General features: G+C 47.1%; 1 protein-coding gene across 1 annotated transcript in view; it reads right to left on the bottom strand.

The window, feature by feature from the left end:
- Positions 1-22,711, bottom strand: part of LOC147106398 (stabilin-2-like) — a 206,221-nt gene that overhangs the window by 137,806 nt on the left and 45,704 nt on the right. Inside the window, exons 13-24 of the mRNA XM_086009731.1 lie at positions 22,066-22,209; positions 19,956-20,018; positions 19,551-19,667; positions 11,077-11,130; positions 9,057-9,137; positions 6,084-6,242; positions 5,143-5,205; positions 3,146-3,241; positions 2,802-2,888; positions 1,907-2,018; positions 1,617-1,797; positions 366-459 (exon numbers count right to left, since the gene is read on the bottom strand). Of these exons, the coding sequence (XP_085865857.1) occupies positions 366-459; positions 1,617-1,797; positions 1,907-2,018; positions 2,802-2,888; positions 3,146-3,241; positions 5,143-5,205; positions 6,084-6,242; positions 9,057-9,137; positions 11,077-11,130; positions 19,551-19,667; positions 19,956-20,018; positions 22,066-22,209 (1,251 nt within the window). The remainder of the gene's footprint in view (positions 1-365; positions 460-1,616; positions 1,798-1,906; positions 2,019-2,801; positions 2,889-3,145; positions 3,242-5,142; positions 5,206-6,083; positions 6,243-9,056; positions 9,138-11,076; positions 11,131-19,550; positions 19,668-19,955; positions 20,019-22,065; positions 22,210-22,711) is intronic.

Genomic DNA, 22,711 nt, shown 5'->3' on the forward strand with positions numbered 1-22,711 from the left:
TCCGGAAGGCTGTAAAGTGCCTAATCGGAAGATGAGGTGCTGTTCCTCGAGCTTACGTTGAGCTTCCGTGGAACAATGCAAGAGCCCAAGGACGGTGAGGTCCGAGTGGGAATGGAGCGGTGAATTAAAATGACAGGCGACCGGAAGCTCAGGGTCACCCTTACGGACTGAACGGAGGTGTTCCGCAAAGCTGTCACCCAAAATGGAAAGACTGATTTCTCTCCCGGGTGTTTGCTGGCAGCAGTGGCCTGGAGATTAATCTCTGATTTCTGGAGACTCCAGGCCAACCCTTGGAGGGTCGGCAACCCCCTCCTGTAAGCGTGTATCATTTATAATAATCCGCACTATCCGTCGGTTATACCCACATTGGGACTGCAACCACCTCGATCTGGTCTACTGCAGGCATTGAACTCTTCACAGTAGGATCCATCACCTTCGTAGTTTGGTTTGCAGACACAGCTGGAGGGGAACAATGGCAGCCATTTAAAAGCCAAGCTCTACCTTGAAGTCAAATGATTTATTGTGCATGCCATCACATAGTCAGAATTGAAAAAGGGAAATTTATAAGTATGTAACAGTATATACATGATCATACTCTTGCTAGTAGGAACTGATGTAAGAAAACTACGAGGCACTTGGTCTAAGCGTTAAACAAAGCTTTAATCAACTGTTTTACAACATGGAGGTCTAGTTGTGTCTTTCACTAGTTCCTGTTAAAGATTGTCCTGCGCAAGCTGGGCCCATGCTCGAGTATTTATACTCTCCCTGGACAGCAACACCCGCAGGCCGCTCAGTATTATTTCATAAGTCTTTCTTTCATGAATGACTGATTCATGTCAGGAACTATGATACAAACCATTCTTCGGCAGCACCTTCCCGAACCCGCGACCTCTTCCACCGAGAAGGACAAGGGCAGCAGGCGCATGGGAACACGACCACCTCCAAGTCACACACACCATCCTAACTTGGACATATAACACCTGATCCTTCATCGTCGCCTGCTTCAAAATCCTGGAACTCCCTCCCCAACAGCACTGTGGGAGTACCTTCACCACATGGACTGCTGTGGTTCAAGAGAGCAACTCACCACCACCTTCTCAAAGGCACATCTTACAATTTTTCATTATTCATGGAGTGCATGATAGGTGCTAGCATTTATTACCCATCTCTAATTGCCCTTGAAGGTGGTGGATACAACTGAGTGGCTTGCTGGGCTATTTCAGAGGGCAGTTAAGAGTTAACCACATTGCTGTGGTTCTGGAGTCACACATAGGATCAGGATGGCAGGTTTCATTTCTAGGGCATTACTGAACCAGATGGGTTTTATACAACAATCCAATAGTTTCATGGTCACCATTGCTAATACTAACTTTTTAATTCCAGATTTTATTTAATTAATTGAATTTAAATTCCCCAGCTGCCATCGTGGGATTTGAACTACACTCGCTAGATTCAATCTTCGTCTCTGAGATTACCAGTCCAGTAACTTAACCACTATGCTACCGTATCTGTAGGAATGCTTTGCAACTGCAAATTAAGGTGCAATTCTATCGATTTCCCCAAAGTGACTCGTTTCTCATTATCTGGCGTTTTTAGGATGTTCCAGCCCACAATACCTGAGGCCACCATTCTTGTATTCGCAATTTGCATGGGCATGGCAGAACTGAACACTGGGACCACACGGGGTAGTTTGTCTCTCGCAGAACGTCCCGCTGTATTCCATCTTGCAGGAGTTAAACTTGCAGGCTCCGTTGCCAGTCACCTTGTTATCGCATTCCCCATGAACGCACCGACAGGCTACAATGTGTTTAGCCAAAAAAGAAAACACAGTGTTAAGAGATCAGTGTGTTAAGTAACCGGGTCAGTGTGACTTATCAGGACATTCAAGCAGCAGGGACAAGCTTACTTTGGTCACAGTTGGGTCCGTATTTGTTACGATCGGAACAGAGGTGACACTTCGAGCCCGTAAATTTGTCGTCGCAAACACACGTGCCATTTCCGTCCAAACCGTCTGCACACTGTGAGCAAAGAAAAAGGGGTCAGAGTTTGTGGTTAGCAGCTGGAACTCGCTACCGCAAGGAGTAGCTGAGGTGAATAGCATAGGCGCATTTAAGGGGAAGCTGAGGGAGACAGGAATAGAAGGATATTTTGATAGGGTTGGATGAAGAAGGGTGGGAGGAGGCTCATGTGGAGCATAAACACCGGCATGGACATGTTGGGTTGAATGGCCTGTTTCTGCGCTGTACATTCTATGTAATTCTATGTAGTTTGTGGCACTTACATAACATTATGGCTGCAGTGTGTACCATCTACAAGATGCACTGCAGCAACTCACAAAGTCTTCTTCGGCAGCCCCTCCCAAACCCGCGGCCTCTACCACCTTGAAGAACAAGGGCAGCAGGTGCATGGGAACACCATCACCTCCAAGTTACCCTCCAAGTCACACACCATCCTGACTTGGAAATATATTGTCATTCCTTCATCGTCGCTGGGTCAAAATCCTGGAACTCCCTCCCTAACAGCACTGTGGGAGTACCTTCACCACATGGACTGCAGCGGTTCAAGAAGGCGGCTCACCACCACCTTCTCAAGGGCAACTAGGGATGGGCAATAAATGCTGGCCTTGACAGAGATGCCCACATCCCAGGAATGAATTTTTTTAAATGATGCTGTACAATAATGTGGTCCATAAATTTTTAATTTTAATAACAAATGACACATACCAATTTAAATTGCGTAGCTATTTAATGACACTGGGTCTATGATACCCATTAAGAAAGCCTCCAATCTAAAACCCTTACCTGTCCATGGCCAAAACAAATGTTTTGGAAACCTCCCGGACATAGTCTGCAGTCTGGCCCGTAGAATCCACGGCAGCACTTTGGTACCTAGGAAACACGCCAGGAAAGATCATTGAGAAGAATTATCATACTCTATGAATTAGGAGGTTTCTGCTTCCGAGTGATTGAGCTTACGGTCTTTTTATGGCTTTAAAAAGGCTACGGTAGTGTAGTGGTTATGTTACTGGACTAGCAGTTCTGATGTCACCACTAATAATCAGAGAGAATGCGAGTTCATAATCCCGCTGTGGGGATTCGAATTCAGGATTTAAAAAAAAATAAACTCGGGAGTATTTTTTACTCACCATTACTGTTTCATTGCAGTTTCGGCTGCAGCCTTTTGCTGGCAGACGCAGTCCCACCAAATTGCTCATGTAAACGCATCCATGCTTAAAGTTCTCCTAGATCAGACAGCAATCACAAAAAGTGCAGTTTAAAGTCTTTCCATTGCACAGAAACAAAAACAATTAATGATAGAACTCTCCTAAGGTGTTTGATACATTAGATACGTGAAAGACATATCCAACGCAAAGTGCTTTAAGAAAACTTGAAGAAAATGTACAAAACGTGACTAAAGGCCTCAGATTACTGGCGCAAGTGAAACCGTCCCTCAATGAGGAGTCAACGCCTTAGGGAAAGGAGGTGAGGGAAGAAAATTGGCTGGGGAGAAAGAAAAAAAGATTGATAATGACATTATAATCATACATAGATCTCCTTCGGCCCACCATTGGTGGCTGTGTCTTCAGGCCCTAAGCTCTGGAATTCCCTCCCTAAACCTCTCCGCCTCGCCACCTCTCTCTCCTCCTTTTTAAGACGCTGCTTAAAACCTACTTCTTTGACCAAGTGTTTGGTCACCTGTCCTAATATCTCCTTCTTTGGCTCGGTGTCAGATTTAGTCTGATTACTCTCCCGTGAAGCGCCTTGCGACATTTTTCTACGTTAAAGCTGCTATATAAATGCAAGTTGCTGTTGTAAATATTATTAAAAATCTTGTGTATGTTCCTGTCATTACAATTTTTGGTTGTGCCTTTATGTCAACATTTAACACTGAAACTTTGTATGTAAACATTTAGAATGGAAATCTGTGCGTAAGTTGTCACACTGCTTGTCCGACATTCAGTACTGGATGAGCAGAAATTTCCTCCAACTAATATTGGGAAAATCGCGGCCATTGTTTTCAGCCCTCGCCACAAACTCCGTTCCTTAGCCACTGACTCCATCCCTCTCCCTGGCAACTGTCTGACGCTGAACCAGACTGTTTGGAACCTTGAGTTGAGCTTCTGACCACATATCCGCACCATCACTAAAACCGCCTATTTCCACCTCCGGAACATCGCCTGACTTCGCACTGCATCAGTTCATCTGCTACTGAAACCCTCATCCATGCCTTTGTTACCTCTAGAATGACTATTCCAACGCACTCCTGGCCGGCCTCCCACGTTCTATCCTACGTAAACTTGAGCTCATCCAAAACTTGGCTGCCCGTGTCCTAACTCGCACCAAGTCCCGTTCACCCATCACCCCTGTGCTCACTGACCTACATTGGCTCCTGGTTAAGCAACGCTTCGATTTTAAAATTCTGATCCATGTGGTCAAATCCCTCCATGGCCTCGCCCCTCCCTATCTCTGTGATCTCCTCCAGCCCCACAACCCCCCCCGAGATATCTGCGCTCCTCTAATTCTGGCCTCTTGAGCATCCCCGATTTTAATCGCTCCACCAATTCAATTCAATTCAATTCAATTCAATTCAATTTTATTTGTCATATATGCAGCAGACATGTGTACTGCACAATGAAATGTTGATTTTTACGAGTCCTCCCAACATTGGTGGCCGTGCCTTCAGCTGCCTGGGCCCTAAGCTCTGGAGTTCCCTGCCTAAACCTCTCCATCTCTCTACCTCCCTCTCCTCCTTTAAGATGTTCCTTAAAACCTACCTTTTTGACCAAGCTTTTGTTCATATGCCCTAATATCTCCTTAGGTGACTCAGTGTCAAATCTTGTTTTATAACGCTCCTGTGAAGCGCCTTGGGATGTTTTACTATGTTAAAGACGCTATATAAATGCAAGTTGTTGTTGTAAGCAATTGCCCATGATGACTTAGTTGCGAGCTCTGGCCAGTAGATGGTAATGTGGGTCAAGTTTCTGGTCTCTCTCTGCACTCCCATCTCCATCTTGTATATAAAACAACTTACATCCACGAACTGAACGTGGGCAACCATACAAGCAATTCACTAATTGATTAAATTAGTTCAGAGGGAAATACATATTTGTTGCGTACAGGAATTAATGAAATGGTCGCTTACCAGTTTAGCCATTCCGGATGGACAAGAGCTGACATAAATTTTTGAACAGCTTACACAGGAGCCCTGAATAAATACAAATGTAATAATTATTACGTTGCAAGCTAGTTCACTATCCATGCACATTTGTGAAACCCTGTACATTATACTTGATGTGCTTTCTAAGTCATTCAGACATGCATTTGCAAATTTTAGTGATCATAAAATGGTTTGTTATTTAGATTTAGAATCACAGAATCATAAGGATCATAGAATGGTTACAGCACAGAAGGAGGCCATTCGGCCCGTCGAGCCCGTACCGGCTCTCTGCAAGAGCACTTCAGCTGGTCCCGCTCCCCCACCCTTTCCCCGTAGCCCTGCAAATTTTTTTCCTTCAGGTACTTATCCAATTCACTTTTGAAAGCCACGAATGAATCTGCCTCCACCACCCTTTCAGGCAGTGCATTCCAGATCCAAACCACCCCGCTGCGTAAAAAAGTTTTTCCTCCTGAGAACTCGCCCTTGGTGATTCATGGACACTTCAGCCCACTGGCAATCACATCAAGATGTGGGCCCCACTTCCAGTGTGGACTGGGCCAGTCCACCTTCTTTCTCTCGGTATACTGGATCCCAAACCAGGGACGAGGAATCTCCCAGCTTTGGAGGTCCCTCCCCCTGGCCATGCCCCCTCTGCTGCTGGTGACCTTTGTCTGGGGCAGACGGAGGTTCCGCTCCCCAGACCAGGGCTTGCCGGAGAAGGTCAGCACACCTGGATCTCCTGCCTATCTCTGTGTTCCCGCCAGAGGCAGGTGTACATGGATGACTCGCAGAAATTCAGTGCGGGGAGGGGGGGTGGCGACCGAAGCGTCAAGACATGGTTTGCGAATAATCGGCAAGACCTTTTCTAACATGAAGAACCACGAGTCAAATAATCTTTCATCGTTTCATCTGATGCCGGTTGTTACCGTTGCAAGCCTGTACGTTTTGACATCACATCTGTGGGGAAGGATTGGGAGAATGGACGGAGGAACCAGAACACCACCCAAAGAGTAGATCCTGCCGTTCTTGCCAAGTATGTCTGCTTCGTCAACAGCTGCACCCTGGGCACCCAGGAGAATCTGCCCCTGTGCAAGAGATGGACAACAAATGTTTCAAAGATATTTTGTAACAAGCCAAGAAAAATGCTGCACGTAGAGACCACGTTGGCTCATCCATGAATCAATAACAATCGCTGGCGTCACATTACCTCGGAGCGTCTAGGCACCGTACATTTCTGTTCCCTTATATATGCCTCAGTTGAGATATGCTGTACCAGGAGTGTTCAAAATTCTCAAATATTAAATTCTTAAGGGGCTTGACAGGGTAGATGCAGGGAAGATGTTTCCCATGGCTGGGGAGTCCAGAACCAGGGGCCACAGTCACAGGCTGCTCCCCTCCCACTGTCCAGGGCCCCAAACACCCCTTCCAGGTGAAACAGCGATTTACTTGTACTTCTTGCAATTTAGTATACTGTATTCGCTGCTCACGATGCGGTCTCCTCTACATTGGGGAGACCAAACGCCGATTGGGTGACTGCTTTGTGGAACACCTCCGTTCAGTCTGTAAGGGTGACCCCCCGAGCTTCCGGTCACCTGTCACTTTAATTCTCCACTCCCACTCTGACCTCTCCGTCCTCGGCCTCTTGCACTGTTCCAATGAAGCTCAACGTAAGCTCGAGGAACAGCACCTCATCTTTCGATTAGGCACTTTACAGCCTTCTGGACTCAACATCGAGTTCAACAATTTCAGACCATAACCTCTGCCTCTACCTTTTTTTTATCCATTTTTTTCTCTCTCTCACATGGCAGCTGTCTTTCATCCTGCCATCGCCATTTACACCTCATCTAGAGTCATCGTTTGTTTCTTTACTTGTCCCATTACCATCCCCTTTTGCCTTGCACCATCATCCCTTTTGTCTCTCAATCTCTCCTGCCTTCCATCCGATCACAGACCTTCCCTTTTGTTCTTTCCTCCCCCCCCCCTTTCCCTATCCCTGCACCTGCTTAAAATCTGTTCCATCTCTAACTTTTTCCAGTTCTGACGATGGGTCATCGACCTGAAACGTTTCTCTCTGTTTCTCTCTCCACAGATGCTGCCTGACCTGCTGAGTATTTACAGCATTTCCTGTTTTTATCTCAGAATAAGGGGCTTTTATCATTTAGGACTGAGATGAGGAGAAATTTCTTCAATTTCTTGTGAATCTTTGTAATTCTCTATCCCGGAGGGCTGTGGAGGCTCAGCCATTGATTATATTCAAGACTGAGAGTGATGGATTTTTGGACTCAAGGGAAATGGAGATAGTGCGGGAAAGTGGAGTTGAGGTAGAAGATCAGCCATGATCTCATTGGATGGCGGAGCAGGCTCGAAGAGGCCGAATGGCCGACTCCTGCTCCTATTTCTTATGTTCAAGCTTTGGTCTATGTAAGCCGCTTAGGTCCATACCACGGAGCCTCAGCGGACACTTTTCAAGTTTAAATTCATGTTCCCATCAAATTTGCACATCTTTCAATCACTGGTGCTGTCAGATCTTGGTGCTCTTGGATTTCCCCAGCGATGAGACAAACAACAGCCCTTTCCAAACCTACAGGCCCTCAGAATCCAAACAGGATAAAGCAGTGAACAAGAAATATAAGTACAAATAGCATCGAGATTCCTGGGCTTTGTTGGCCCGATTGCCAAGGCTTGTGTGGACACCATAACCTCTGCCTCTACCTTTTTTTCCCCATTTTTTTTCTCTCTCCCACATGGCAGCTGTCGATCATTCTGCCATCACCATTCACACTTCATCTAGAGCCATCTTTTGTTTCTTTACTTGTCCCATTACCATCCCCTTTTGCCTCACACCATCATCCCTTTTGTCTCTTAATCTCTCCTGCCTTCCATCCTATCACAGACCTTCCCTTTTGTCCTTTCCTCCCCTCCCCCCTTTCCCTGCCCCTGCACTTGCTTAAAAACCTGTTCCATCTCCAGCTTTTTCCAGTTTTTCCAGTTCTGATGAAGGGTCAACGACCTGAAACGCTAACTCTGTTTCTCACTCCACAGATGCTCTTGGGCCACAGCTTGTACGGTACCAACTGGGAAGGGGGAAAAATATAACAACTGATTTGATAAATTTAATCGCTGGGCCAAAATCCTGGATCTCCCTCCCTAACGGCACCGTGGGAGTACCTTCACCACACGGACTGCAGCGGTTCAAGAAGGCGGCTCACCACCACCTTCTCAAGGGCAACTAGGGATGGGCAATAAATGACGGCTTTGCCAGCGATGCCTGTTTTACATCTTTGAAATCAATGGTAATAAAAATCAGGAGAGTTGTAAAATGGGCTGTCGATTCGCTGCCACCATTTTACACTACAGGTGCACTATCCCTTATCCGAAACCCTTGGGACCAGATGTTTTTCGGAATTCGGAATTTTTCGGATTTCAGAATGGTATTCAGAATCAGTATGTAACACCCTAGCGGGGGTCTGGACAGCACCCTGTAAGCAAACACATTAATATTTCTGCAGCGAACCTTATGAATATTCACACGAGTGGGATAAATAAAGACTATAAAGAGTATTACAGTTTATTTGTACAGTAATAATTTGGTAAATTAAATAGTGGGATAAATAAAGACCATAAATACTCTAGTTACGCTCCACGAAAAAACTTTCGGTTTTCAGAGGTTTTCGGTTTTCGGAAGTACAGATAAGGGATAGTCTACCTGTATCGCACAAAGTCAAAATCTACCCGCACAAGTTTAATGTTCGCGCAAAGCTGGAACTAAAGTTGCGCGTTATAACCAAGGTAAATATCCTGTATTTTTTCTTCACAAACCTTCTGTGATAAACTAAAGGCTGTAAAACAAAATGCATAAATGAGTTCAGGCCTCGTTACTGAATAGAGGATCTACTCACGTTGTGGCTCACGTTCAGTGTTACCAGTTGATTTGCTAAGCTCAGGATGTTGGGTGAAGAGAGAAGACTTGAAACTTCCAGCTGGTTTATACAAAGGAAAAACAGCGTGAGGAGCCATTCACTGGTCCTTCCTCTAATCTAACATACTGTATTCACCGCTCAGTGTGTGGCCTTCTCTAAACTGGGGAGACCAAATCCAGATTAGGTGACTGTTTTGCCCAACTCCTCCGTTCTGTCCGCCGTGTGACCTCGAGCTGCTTGTGACTCGCCATTTTAACTCCAACCTCCCCGTTCCCACTCTGACCTCCCTGCCGCTGGCCTTGTATGCAATGGAGCGCAATGCAAGCTTCATGAACGATCAATGGGGGGCCTGTTTTAGACTAACCCGCTGGTCGGGAATCCCACGGGATCGGGAGTGACGTAAGAAAACTACTAGGCACTTGGTCTAAGCGTTAAACAAAGCTTTAATCAACTGTTTTACAACATGGAGGTCTAGTTGTGTCCTTCACTAGTTCCTGTTAAGAATGTCCTGCGCAAGCTGGGCCCGTGCCCGAGTATTTATACTCTCCCTGGACAGCGCCACCCGTAGGCCGCTCAGTATTATTTCATAAGTCTTTCTTTCATGAATGACTGATTCATGTCAGGGAGCAACACTGATTTTACACTCCGTCCTGATTTTATTCTTCACTGAAGTCAATGGCAAGTAATATTGGGCGGGCTGTAAACCCGGCATTCCGCCCAATCCCATGGGATTCCTGCCTGGTGCGTTAGGTTAAAATAACCCCCAATATCTCATCTTTTTCCCAGTCACCTTGTAACCCGCTGGTCTGAACATTGGTTTTAGCGACAATGATACTAGAACTGAGAGGTTATACTTATCAGGAAAGATTGAACAGACTGGGGCTCTTTTCTCTAGAAAAGAGAAAACTGAAGGGTGACCCGATAGAGGTCTTTAAGATTATGAAAGTATTTGAGAGTAGATGTAGAGACAGGACATTCTTAACAGGAACTAGTGAAGGACACAACTAGACCTCCATGTTGTAAAACACTTGTGGGGGAGACCAGAACTAGGGACCATAAATATAAGATAGTCAGTAATAAATCCAATAGGGAATTCAGGAGAAACCTCTTTACCCAGAGAGTGGTGAGAATGTGGAACTTGCGAATAGCAACGATCCATTTAAGGGGAAGCTCAATAAACACATGAGGGAGAAAGGAATAGAAGGCTATGCTGATGGGGTGAGATGAAGTCAGGTGGACCAGTTGGGCCGAATGGTCTGTCTCTGTGCTGTAGATTCGATGTAATTCTGTGGAATATCCTCATTTTCAGGCCGGTTTTAATTTCACACCTGACCCTCAGGTTTTTCCTTTTCTCCTATTTCCCCAGACCTCCCACTTCCTTGACTACTTACACACCCTCTGTATTTTATGCAAAGCCTTTCACATCCAATCCCACTCTGACCTCTCAGTCCTCGGCCCCCTACGCTGTTCCAATGAAGCTCGAGGAACAGCACCCCATCTTTCGATTAGTCACTTTACAACCTTCCGGATTCAACTTTGAGTTCAACAATTTCAGATCATAACCACCGCTCCCATTTGTTCGGACACCAGGTGCTGGTAATGGTTCTGATATTCCCATTTACACCTCCTCTCGACCCAACTTTTGTTTCTTTACTTGTCCCATTACCACTCCCTTCTGCTTTGCACCATCATCCCTTTGGTCATTTAATCTCTCCTGCCTTCCAGCCTATCACAGACCTTCCCTTTTGTTCTTTCCTCCCCTCCCTCCCTTTCCCTGCCCCTGCACTCGCTTAAAACCTGTTACATCTCCAGCTTCTTCCAGTTCTGACGAAGGGTCATCGACCTGAAACGTTCACTCTGTTTCTCTCTCCACAGATGCTGCCTGGCCTGCTGAGTATTTCCAGCATTTTCCGTTTTTTATTTCAGATTTCCAGAATCCGCGGTATTTGGCTTTTGCATTGTATTTTTATAATTGTTTTCCGATTAGCAAAGGACTAACCTCAGTTGCAGGAATGATGTGATGTCTCACCAATTCCTTAAGCTTCTGTTTGCCCTGAACAAGAATGGAATGATATTACTAACACCACAAACGTTACACAGAACAGAAACAAGCTCAGATAGAAGCGGGGACACTTTTCAAACTCATGCTAAGACTCACTGAGAAATAGAAGGCACGTTGCTCACGATTATTCATCCAACACAAACTCAGAAAATGACCCCATTAAGGAAAGAGCTTGCATTTATATAGAGCCTTTCACATCCTCACAACTTCCTAAAGTGCCTCACAGCCAATGAATTAAGGGGTCAGCCGTGGCTCGGTGGGTAACACCCTCAGCTCGGAGGCAGGAGGTTGTGGGTTCACATTCCCACTCCAGAGACTTGAGCATTTAGAGTGACACTCCAGTGCAGTGCCGAGGGAGTCTTCTTAGGCAGTCCCTCGGAACCGAGGATGACTTGCTTCCACATTAAAAATGAGTTTGCAGGTGGCTGATTAGTCCAATGCGGGACCTACAGTCTCTGTCACAGGTGGGGCAGACGGTGGTTGAAGGGGCGGGTGGTGGGGTGCTTGGGTTGACGTGCGCTCCTTCCGCTGTTTGCGCTTCGCTTCCGCTTGCTCCCGGCGAAGAAACTCGAGGTGTTCGGCGCCTTCCCGGATGCTTCTCCTCCACTTTGTGCGGTTTTGGGCCAGGGATTCCTAGGTGTCGATGGGGATGTTACACTTTTTCAAGGAGGCTTTGCGGGTGTCCTTGAAGCGTTTCCTCTACCCACCTGGGGCCGTCTTGCCGTGTCAGAGCTCCAAGTAGAGCGCTTGTTTTGGGAGTCTCGTATCGGGCATGCGGACAATGTGACCCGTCCATCGGAGCTGAGTGCTGCACTGTCGAAGGTGCCGTCTTAAAAAGAGGAGATTTACCAGAATAGTTCCGGGGATGGGGGATCTTAGCTACAAGGACAGGTTGGAGAAGCTGGATTTGTTTTCATTAGAGCAAAGGAGGTTGAGGGGTGATTTGATAGAGGTGTACCAGATTATGACAGGTTTGGATAGGCTAAACGGGGAAAGGCTGTTCCCACTAGTGAATGGCACAAGGACTAGGGGACACAAATTTAAGGTTTTGGGCAAGAGATGCAAGGGGGGATGTGAGGGAAAACTTTTTTACACAGTGAATGGTGATGACCTGGAACTCACTGCCGGTGGAAGCGGAGACACTCAATGTTTTCAAGGGGAGACTAGATAGGCACTTGAGGGAAATAAACTTGCAGGGCTACGGGGATAGAGCGGGGGAGTGGGACTGACTGGATTGCTCGGCAGAGAGCTGGCATGGACTCAATGGGTCGAATGGCCTCCTTCTGTGCCGTTATGACTCTATGGGCTGGATTTTAATACTGGAGGCGTGTAGGAGGCGGGACTACAACTTTTGGGGTTGTAGACCTGCCTCCATCGAGTTGTGGTCAACCCACGCGATTTTCACTTGATTGACCTTGTTGAGCCCACCCAGCGGGCTCGGCAGGCCAATTAAGGGCCACCCAGCAACAGATGTCATCACAGATTGACAATTCATCTGTGAAGAGCTTTTGACAGATGAAATATCAGCAGCTGTTTGAAGCTGTCAAACACTGACAATCTGTACTCCAAGTTAATTCCTTCCTCTCAGGATGATTTAGAGATCTCCCTGGAACAGAAAGCTGAATGCTGCAACTTTTGACAGCTCGCGGCCATTCTGCTTTCTGTGCCGGTGAGATGAGGGACTCCCGAGACCTGAAGGAAGGAAAGCTGTAAAGGAAAGAAAAGGTAATTAAACTTCTTTAAACACTTTACACACACCAAACACACTTACCTCTGCACTCATGCAGCCATCACTCACCTAAACAACTGACATCTCGAACCCTCCAAGCCCTTCAGCCCGATGGTCCACCTCGCTAACTTGGCGTGGTTTGGCGCGTCGGGAATCCCACACTTCAGGGATAAAAATAGGGATTAGGCTAAAAACTGTCTGTTAACTACCTGTTAACAGGCAGTTAATTGGCACTAATCCCCTTCCCGCCTTGGGGAGACGGGTCCCAGCACAGGTCGGGTACCCACCTCCTTTGAAACTGGCATGGAGGCGGGTTGGGGACGAGATGGGTTCGTGCCCCCCTGATTTCGAGATTTTAACCCCCCACACGCCTCCAATCCCGCCTCCACGGCCCAATGAAAATCCTGCCCTATGACTCTATTACTATTGACATGCAGTCATGGTTGTTTTCTAGGCCAATGCACCAGTTAATTTGAGCACAGCAAGATCCCACTAACCGCAATGAGATGAATTAACCTGTTTTTGGAAGTGTTGGTTGAGGGATAAGTTTCAGTTAGGACCGTGGGAGAGCTCTGCATCCAGTGTGCAGTGGGATCTTTTATATCCACCTAAACAAGAAGATGGGGCCTCGGTTTAATGTCTCATCTGAAAGACAGCACCTCCGACAGTGCAGCACTCCCTCAGTACTGCACTGGGAGTGTCAGCCCTAGATTATGAGCTCAAATCTCTGGGGTGGGGCTTGAACCCACAACCTTCTTGACTTAGACGACAAGAGTGCTACCACTGAGCCAAGGCTGACCCCAAAATAAGCACATTAAGACGTAAGATACCTCATACCGTCTCATTTTAAACAACTCCAAGGGGTGAGAAAAATCGTTGCGGTGTGTGTGATTCCTAAACCAGCCAAATCAGCTGATTTACTGGCTCTGCAAAAACTGCGCTCCCGCCAAATCACCTACCGATAAACCGCCGGTGGAGAGTCATATAGTGTAATCTGTAAAATCTGTGTGTTATATTGCAAATTATTACACAGACTACAAGAGTAAACTTTAACAGGACTTTACTATTCGAAGGTCAGGGCGAATCTGCCCAATCACTCATTACACAGCACTTATATACCGGTGTGGTCACCACCGGTATTACAGTATACCGCAGCCAAGATAAAGTAGTGCAACACCTAACATAGTTCTCTTAAAGGTGGACGGTTACATACAATAGTTCTCTTAAAGGTAGAACGGTTACATACACTACAATCCTCCCTTTTTAGCTTACAACATACTTATTCCCCATTAAACATAACATCATAACATATATCCAACTTCATGTAAAAACAGTTCACAGATGTAGTCTCTGCGGAAAACAGTTCACAGATTCAGTCTCTGCGGAAAACAGTTCACAGATTCAGTCTCTGTGGAGGCGCCTCCTGTGCTTCTTGACTCGGTCTGGACAACGCCTCGGTGGTGTAGCAGTTCCCTGTGGTGTAGTCGGTTCACTTTGCTGGGGTGACTCATCCAATAGTCCTTCACTGGACTTAACAGCTTGAACTTCCGTCACTTCTGAACCAGCATTGCTGACTTCTAAAAGCTTGAGTACCTTGGGAAGTTTTTCTACTTCCAAACTGATTTGGTTCCGTTCGGAGGGACCACGTGCGTGATCTGGTAGGGGTGATAATGGTTCAGATGGGTCATCTTCTTCTGTTTCGTCTTTTCCTTTCCTGCTTCTTGGAGACTCTCTGTGCTCTGCTGCCAGCCGCATGCACAGTTCCTCCTCCTCTTTCTCCTGTTGCCTTAGCAGCGCCACTATCTCCCGGTGTTTCTTAGACTTTTTGTGATTCTTCAGGGTTTTTGCACTTCGGAAGATTTCCCCACAAGCTGGGCAGAACAGGTCATCGTTATATTCGGTGTCGTTCAACAGGACGTGGTAATAATCAGTGTCGTCCTGAGCTAGGCCAGCGAGAGGGTCTTTTATTTCCTCCATGCCCAGCTGGACGTTAGTCAGCTTTTGTTCCAATTCCAGACATCTCTCCTGAAGAGACTTCTTCATGTGTTCAGCTTCCTCCAGCTTTTTCTGGGCTTCCTGCAAGTCTTTTACTAATGACCTCATTCGTGATTTCAATACTTCAACTTCATTCAGAGATTGATTGATCGTATTATTCAATCCCTCTACTGGAGCAGTTGTTTCAGCATTCTGTTGTTCAACATTGACGTGAGTCAGCGTACTTTTGGCATCCAAGGGTTGCTCTGCTGCCATCTTCTCAGTCTGTGTTGCAACCTCAGCTATTTCAATAACTTTTGAGAGCTCCAAACCCCTCTCCTTTGAAGATTTAAGCTCATGTTCAAATTGTTCCCATTTCAGAGTCTTGTCCCTCAGCATATGAAGGAGTTGGCTGACCGTTAACTCTTCTGACATCATCCGTTTCCCAGTAGCTGCAGGGATGTTTATAACCTTGCCCTGGGGCTCCTTTGCTGTTTCTACTTCGCCATCATCCGCAGCCTCCACCATTCGAATTTCCACAAATGAATCGTCCGGTGATGCTGCACCCAACTTCAGTAGGAGCTCGGAATTCATGGCGACCAAATCAGCCTTTTCTGCCTGCAACCTGCTAACAAGCGCCTTCAGTTGTTGAACATCTTGCTCCACCAGATTAGAGCACGCACCTTCAGAAACCGAATCAGCTTTGATTCGTTTGGCCTCCTCGTGCAGACGGTTTGTGTGCTCCTGCTCCCTTTTCTCCATCAGCTGCTTCTGTTGTCTTTCCAGATTCTCCCACTCTGTGTCAAAGAACTTTTTAATTGCTTTCATCTCTTGCTCAAGACGGCAACTCAATTGTTCTAATTGCTGTTGTAATTTGAAATGGAGTTGAGTTCGAGCCTGGTGTTCCTCAGAATTGTGCATGTCTGTAAACTGGACAGACTCAGGATTCTCTGTCAAACTATGTTGTTGTTGTTCAGTGGAATTCTGTTCTGAAACTTTGTTCTCCTCTGAAGCATAAGCACTTATGCACTCCTTCGTTTTTCCAACCTTAGTCAGCAAGTCCATTTTAGACTTGTCTTTCGCACCTGGGCTGGTCTTATCGTCATCAGTTTCAGAGTCTGAGCTGATTGTCTTCACCGAGTTCTCACTCGTTATTGCTTTTAGGTAGTGCCATTCCATGTTTATTTCCCTGATCCACTCCTGTCCCAGAAGTGGTGGACCTCCCTCAGGTAGTACATATAAGTCCATTCCTTGGTGTTCTTTGCCCTTGTCTCTCACCTTGACTTTTATCTTTCCGATGGGGTATACTTTATGCCCCGTGTATGTCTGCAATACGATCTTGGTATCTCTCAAGGGTATATGTGAGAATAGCCGGTTGTAATCCCTTCGATTTATGACTGATAGGGCTGATCCTGTGTCCAATTCCATTTTTACTTGGACTCTGGCTATTTTTAGCATGACCCAGATAGTTTGTAGGTCAGCTTCCTTACTCACATTGTGAATTCTCAGACTACCCAGTTCCTGGCCGTTTGGGTCTGAATCCGAATTCTGTTCATCCGAACTCTTCTCAGCCACCTTGTGCACCTTGCTGTACTTTTCCTGCGGAGGCTTTTTTTTGTTGCTGGTCTTCTTTCCTGACCGGCATACTTTAGCTATGTGACCAAGCTTGCCACATTTTCTACATTCCTGGTTTTTAAACCAGCATTGGTTCTGGTCGTGTGTTGTCTTCCCACAACGATAACATTTCGTTGTACCCGAAGTAATTTGATCCACGCTGAGTACCGCTGCCTTCAGCTGCATTTCTGCAGTGCCTCTCGCTGCGGCTTCGTGCGATGCTGCAATAAGGACAGCCTTATCAAGTGTGAGATTGTTCTCTTCTAGCAGTCGCTTTTGTGTTCCTTCCTTCGACAACCCGCACACGAACTTGTCTCTCAATGCCTCTGTCAGATTTTCCCCAAACTGACAGTATTTCGCTAATCTACGTAGTTCAACCAAGTATTCCGCGTTGCTTTCCTCTTTCCGTTGCGTTCTCGCATAAAATTTGAATCGTTCCGCCAACATCAGCGGTGTGGGGTTCAAATGATCCTTCAGGACAGCAACAATATTAGCGAAAGTCTGATCCGCCGGTTTAGCTGGTGATAGAAGATGCTTCAATAGCCCGTATGTCTTCGCCCCCATTGAGTTTAGTAAGGTTAGAGCTTTATCATCATCTGCTATTTTATTGGCCTCACAATATATCTCGATGCGTTCTACATACGTGGCCCAATCTTCCACCTCGGAATCGAAGTCATTGATGTTACCATGCTTAGGCATCTTCACTATCTTTCTGAGAAACAACAACGAATTTGTTCGTTACTTTTTTTTCTCCAAAAATGGCGGTTTCCCGCGCTTGTTTTCTTCCCCGCCCACTTTCAAAATGGCGGTTTCCCGCTCCTGTCTTCTTCCCCGCCTACTGGCGGCTTCCCGCGTTTCTTCCCCTGGCGGGAGGGGTAAGCTTTGCTCTCGGGCGACGACCGCTGGCTTTCGGGGTTCGCAGCCTGCGCGCCGGCTTCAGTGCGTTCCTTGTTCCCTTTTCTCGGCAGGGCAACCGGCGCTGGGGACAACCCGTTGGCGGCGAACAGTTCCAGCCGCTGGGCGGAATCTCGCTCGGTCTCCCTCGCTCGGTCCCGTTCCCCCTCGCTCGGGCTCTGTCTCTCCCGCTCGCTCGGGCTCTGTCTCTCCCTCAGCGGCTTCCAATCGCGCCTCCCAGCCCTCTCGCAGTCCGGTCCTTTCCTCCCCCGGCTGCGGCTGAGTTCTCCGCGGTCTTATTTGTTTATTATTTTTTTATTTCTTCCCGCGCCTCACGATCCCGGTCGCAGCGCCTCGCGGCCTTGGTAGCTGCCCGGCCTTTTTCGCCGGTCGCGGTCGAGCTGTCTCACGACGCTGTTGCGTCTCCCAGCCCGCTTGTAGCCCGGTCTCTCACACCGGCTGCGTTCCCGCTTGTAGCCCGGTCTCTCACACCGGCTGCGTTCCCACTTGTACCGCGGCTTCCGTGCCCTACGCTGCCCCAGTCTCAGCGTCTCTGGCCCCGACTTCTGTCCGGCTCCTTTCCCCCGACCGTGGTCGAGTTCACCGCCCTTATCCTCCGTTTCTTTTTATTTCCCCCCTACTCCCAGTCAACGTGGCCGACTTGCTTCTCGTGGCTGATCGGCTCACTCACCACCGTGACAGAAGGGACGATCACTGCCTGTTGCTGATGGAAGGCTTCGTGTCTGAATTCTTCCTTCTTCCTTGCTCTGCAGACTCGAGTCTTCTCTCAGCAGAACGACGAGGGCGGATGCCTCTTCTCGACGCTCGTTAACTGCTTCGGATGTATCGCTGCCGCAGGGTAAGATCGAACTCGTCGCCACTGTAAAATCTGTGTGTTATATTGCAAATTATTACACAGACTACAAGAGTAAACTTTAACAGGACTTTACTATTCGAAGGTCAGGGCGAATCTGCCCAATCACTCATTACACAGCACTTATATACCGGTGTGGTCACCACCGGTATTACAGTATACCGCAGCCAAGATAAAGTAGTGCAACACCTAACATAGTTCTCTTAAAGGTGGACGGTTACATACAATAGTTCTCTTAAAGGTAGAACGGTTACATACACTACATAATCCATGCCTTTGTTACCTCTAGACTTGACTATTCCAATGCACTCCTGGCTGGCCTCCCACTTTCCACCCTACGTAAACTTGAGGTCATCCAAAACTCGGCTGCCTGTGTCCTAACTCACACCAAGTCCCGTTCACCCATCACCCCTGTGCTCGCTGACCCGCACTGACTCCCAGTTAAGCAACGGCTCGGTTTTAAAATTCTCATCCTTGTTTTCAAATCCCTCTGTGGCCTCGCCCCCCTCCCTATCTCTGTAACCTCCTTCAGCCCCACAACCTCCCCGAGAGATCTGCGCTGCTCAAATTCTGCCCTCTTGAGCATCCCTGATTATAATCGCTCAACCATCGGTGGCCGTGCCTTCAGCTGCCTAGCCCCTGGAACTCCCTCCCAAAACCTCTCCACCTCTCTTTCCTCCTTTAAGACGCTCCTTAAAACCTACCTCTTCGACCAAAGCTTTTGGTCATCTGCCCTTATTTCTTATGTGGTTTGGTGTCAATTTTTTGACTTAAAACAGTTCTGTGAAGCGCCTTGGGACGTTTAGGCGCTGTGGCTCAGTGGGTAGCATTCTCGCCTCTGAGGCAGAAGGTTGTGGGTTCGAGTCCCGCTCCAGGGACTTGAGCACAAAAATCTAGGCTGATACACCAGTGCTGAGGGAGAGCTGCACTGTCCAAGGTGAAGTCTTTCAGATGGGATGTTAAACTGAGGCCCCGTCTGCTCTCTCAGATGTAAAGGATCCCATGGCACTATTTCGAAGAAGAGCAGGGGGAGTTATCCCCGGTGTCCTGGGCCAATTTCTATCCCTCAACGAACATAACAAAAATAGATTATCCGGTCAGTATCACATTGCTGTTTGTGGGAGCTTGCTGTGCGCAAATTGGCTGCCGCGTTTCCTACATTACAACAGTGACTACACTTCAAATAGTACTTCATTGGCTGTAAAGCCCTTTGAGACGTCCGGCGGTCGTGAAAGGCGCTATGTAAATGCAAGTCTTTGCTTTTAATATAAATGCAAGTTGTTGTTGTAATAACATCTACATATCGTAAAACGACCATTTTGTTACCTCAGCTGAAAGCAAGAAATCTAGTGTCCCATCCTCCATGTCACCCAAAGCACTGCTGCTTGGCACGAAAACCGTAAACGGTCCCGAAGTTTCTAGGAGTTGGGCAAGATCACTTTTCTGGTTGTAAAAAGAGAATGTTAATTAAACGAGGTGGGAGAGATCTGCACAAAGCCACCACAACTCCTTGTCTACTGAACAGAGCAAGCTGGGCAGATGCCACGCTATTAGTTCTCCTACATTATTTTTAAGACTGTCGTTAACTGGTGGCAGCTCTTCCTAAAGTTCTGACTTACACCTTTGAAGGAAGCCGAAGGGAATGTATTTTTTTTTTCCAAAGGGCCTTTAAAGGCGCTCGTTATTTGCTCCTGCCCGAAACTCTTCCATTTTTGGGACGCAGACTCTTACCTGTAGTAATTCCATGTACCTCTTGAACTTTGCATTTTCTGAAATTATTGTGTACAGCGTTTTCTGAGGGGAAGAGGGAAAAAAACACAACTCTCTTAATGTACCCAGAAACCAAACCTCGCCAACATTGGCTGCAGAGCAGGAGAGCGTAAGATATAATGCTGGGGCAGATTTTTCTCTTTTGTTCAGTTGAAACTTAAATTATGAGGGCAGGTCGCACAGACTAGGCTTGTATTCCCTTGAGTATAGAAGATCAAGGGGTGATCGAATCGAGGTGTTTAAGATGATTAAAGGAGTTGATAGGGTAGATAAAGAGAAAATGTTTCCTCTTGTGTGGGGTGGGGTGTGGGGGCGGTGGGGGGAGTGTGGGGTGGGGTGTGGGGGCGGTGGGGGGAATGTTGGGTGGGGTGGGCACGGGGGGTCCAGAACATAGAAACATAGAAGATAGGAGCAGGAGTAGGCCATTCGGCCCCTCGAGCCTGCTCCGCCATTTAATGAGATCATGGCTGATCATCCAAATTCAGTACCATGTCCCTGCTTTCTCCCCATATCCCTTGATCCCTTTAGCCTTAAGAAATATATCGAACTCCTTCTTGAATATATTTAATGAATTGGCCTCAACGGCCTTCTGTGGTCGAGAATTCCACAGGTTCATCACTCTCTGGGTGAAGAAATTCCTCCTCATCTCTGTCCTAAATGGCTTACCTCTTATCTTTAGCTTGTGACCCCTGGTTCTGGACTCCCCCGCCATCGGGAACATCCTTCCTGCATCTTGTCTGTCTAGTCCTGTTAGAATTTTATAAGTTTCAATGAGATCCCCTCTCATTCTTCTAAACTCTAGCGAATACAAGCCCAATCGACCCAATCTCTCCTCAGACGTCATTCCTGCTATCCCAGGTATCCGTCTGGTGAATCTTCGCTGAACTCCCTCCATGGCAAGAACATCCTTCCTCAGATAAGGCGACCAAAACTGCACACAATACTCAAAGTGTGGTCTCACCAAGGCCCTGTACAACTGCAGCAAAACATCCTTATTCCTGTACTCGAATCCTCTCGCTATGAAGGCCAACATACCATTTGCCTTCTTAACCGCCTGCTGCACCTGCATGCTTACCTTCAGCGACTGGTGCACAAGGACACCCAGGTCTCGTTGCACTTCCCCTTTTCCCAATCTATTGCCATTCAGATAATAATCTGCCTTCCTTAAAATGAATGCTAGGCCATTCAAGGGTGATGTCAGGAAGCACTTCTTCACACAAAGGCTAGTGGAATTCTGGAACTTTCTCCCCCCCAAAAAAAGCTATTGAGGCTGGGGGGGTCAATTGAAAATGTCAAAACTTAGATTGATAGATTTTTGTTAGGTAAGGGTATTAAGGTTTACAGAACCAAGACGGGTAAATAGAATCAAGATACAGATCAGCCATGATCTAATTGAATGGTGGAACAGGCTCGAGGGGCTGAATGGACTCCTCCTGCTCCTATGTTCCTGTAAGAATTGGCTGCGTAGAGGAATATCGGGCAGGGAGCTCACCAGAATTTCTGCCTACTTAAGTTAATAGACGGAATAACTGGATGGGATTCTTAACGGGCGTGCAATCCTCCCTGCTCGATTTCCCTCTATGAATCTCACCAGGTGTTTTTTTGTAATTTAATCCGGGGATGTGGGTGACACTTGTAATCCAGTATTTATTACCCATTCTTAGTCGCCTTGCGGGCACTCAGAGTCAAACCCCATACTATGGGACTGGAGTCACGTGTAGAACAGACCAGCTGGGGTGGCAGGTTCCCCTGCCTGAAGGGCATTAGCGAACCAGTCGAGTTCTCACGACAGTCCGGCAGCTTCCACGATCGTTTTCTGGTGTCAGCTCGCACATGATCAGATTCACTACTTGTCGCTGGTGGGATTGTGAACTCACAACCTTAGGGCGACTCATCCAGTCCCACAGACACCAAGCTACCGTCCCCTATATAATGCCCAATGGCGAACGTGGAATATCTGCCCCCACTCAAGAAGCAATATTCTGTTAGACCATCGGGCACAAAGCACTCAAACGGAGGGCATGTCATTTGGCACAGTTACGGACGATACAAAGCAAGTGAGCGACGTTACCTCCTTGTTACTTTCAACTGTGGGTTCGATACCATCCATCACTTTATCAATAATGTGTATCAGGCCATTGGAGGCAATGACATTCCCAGTTAGGATTCGTGCCTTTTTGTTGTTTCCATAAATGCGAAGCCTTAGCTGGTTATCCTAATGAAGAGAAACACAGAAGGTAACTACAAACAAAGCTGAATCACACAGGGAACTACAGCGTTTGAGGATCTACCTAGACCTCTCGGTACTCTGTCCTATTTATAGTTTCCTTAAAGCCTCATTATTGCCCTGAAGGGCTGCATTCACACTATAATTGTAGTGTCGGGGACAGGGCCCGATCTGATCCCGTAACCAGGGGGGAGTGGGACTGCCCCCTCCGTGGAGTCTTACTCTGCGTCACATCAGAGTCGAGTTAGGCCCTGACTCCAGATGCAAGCTGCATCTTCTTAGCTTCGGTGCCAATCCAAAATCTGCTTTGCACCAGTGCAGTTGCAGCCCAGTTAAATGTACTTTTACGCACATCTTCAATCAATCAAGTACGATACATCAACGCTTCTTCATACTGATCCTGAACTTTGCAGAATGAGAGAAGCGATTAAAATAAACTGTGCAAATAAAGTCCCCAGTGTTCGTCCTGGGTTGTTTAGTTCGAGGTAAG

This window comes from Somniosus microcephalus, chromosome 16 (assembly GCF_052327205.1).
Source record: "Somniosus microcephalus isolate GS21.2 chromosome 16, FLI_Smic_1.0, whole genome shotgun sequence".
NCBI classification, from domain to species: Eukaryota; Metazoa; Chordata; class Chondrichthyes; order Squaliformes; family Somniosidae; genus Somniosus; species Somniosus microcephalus.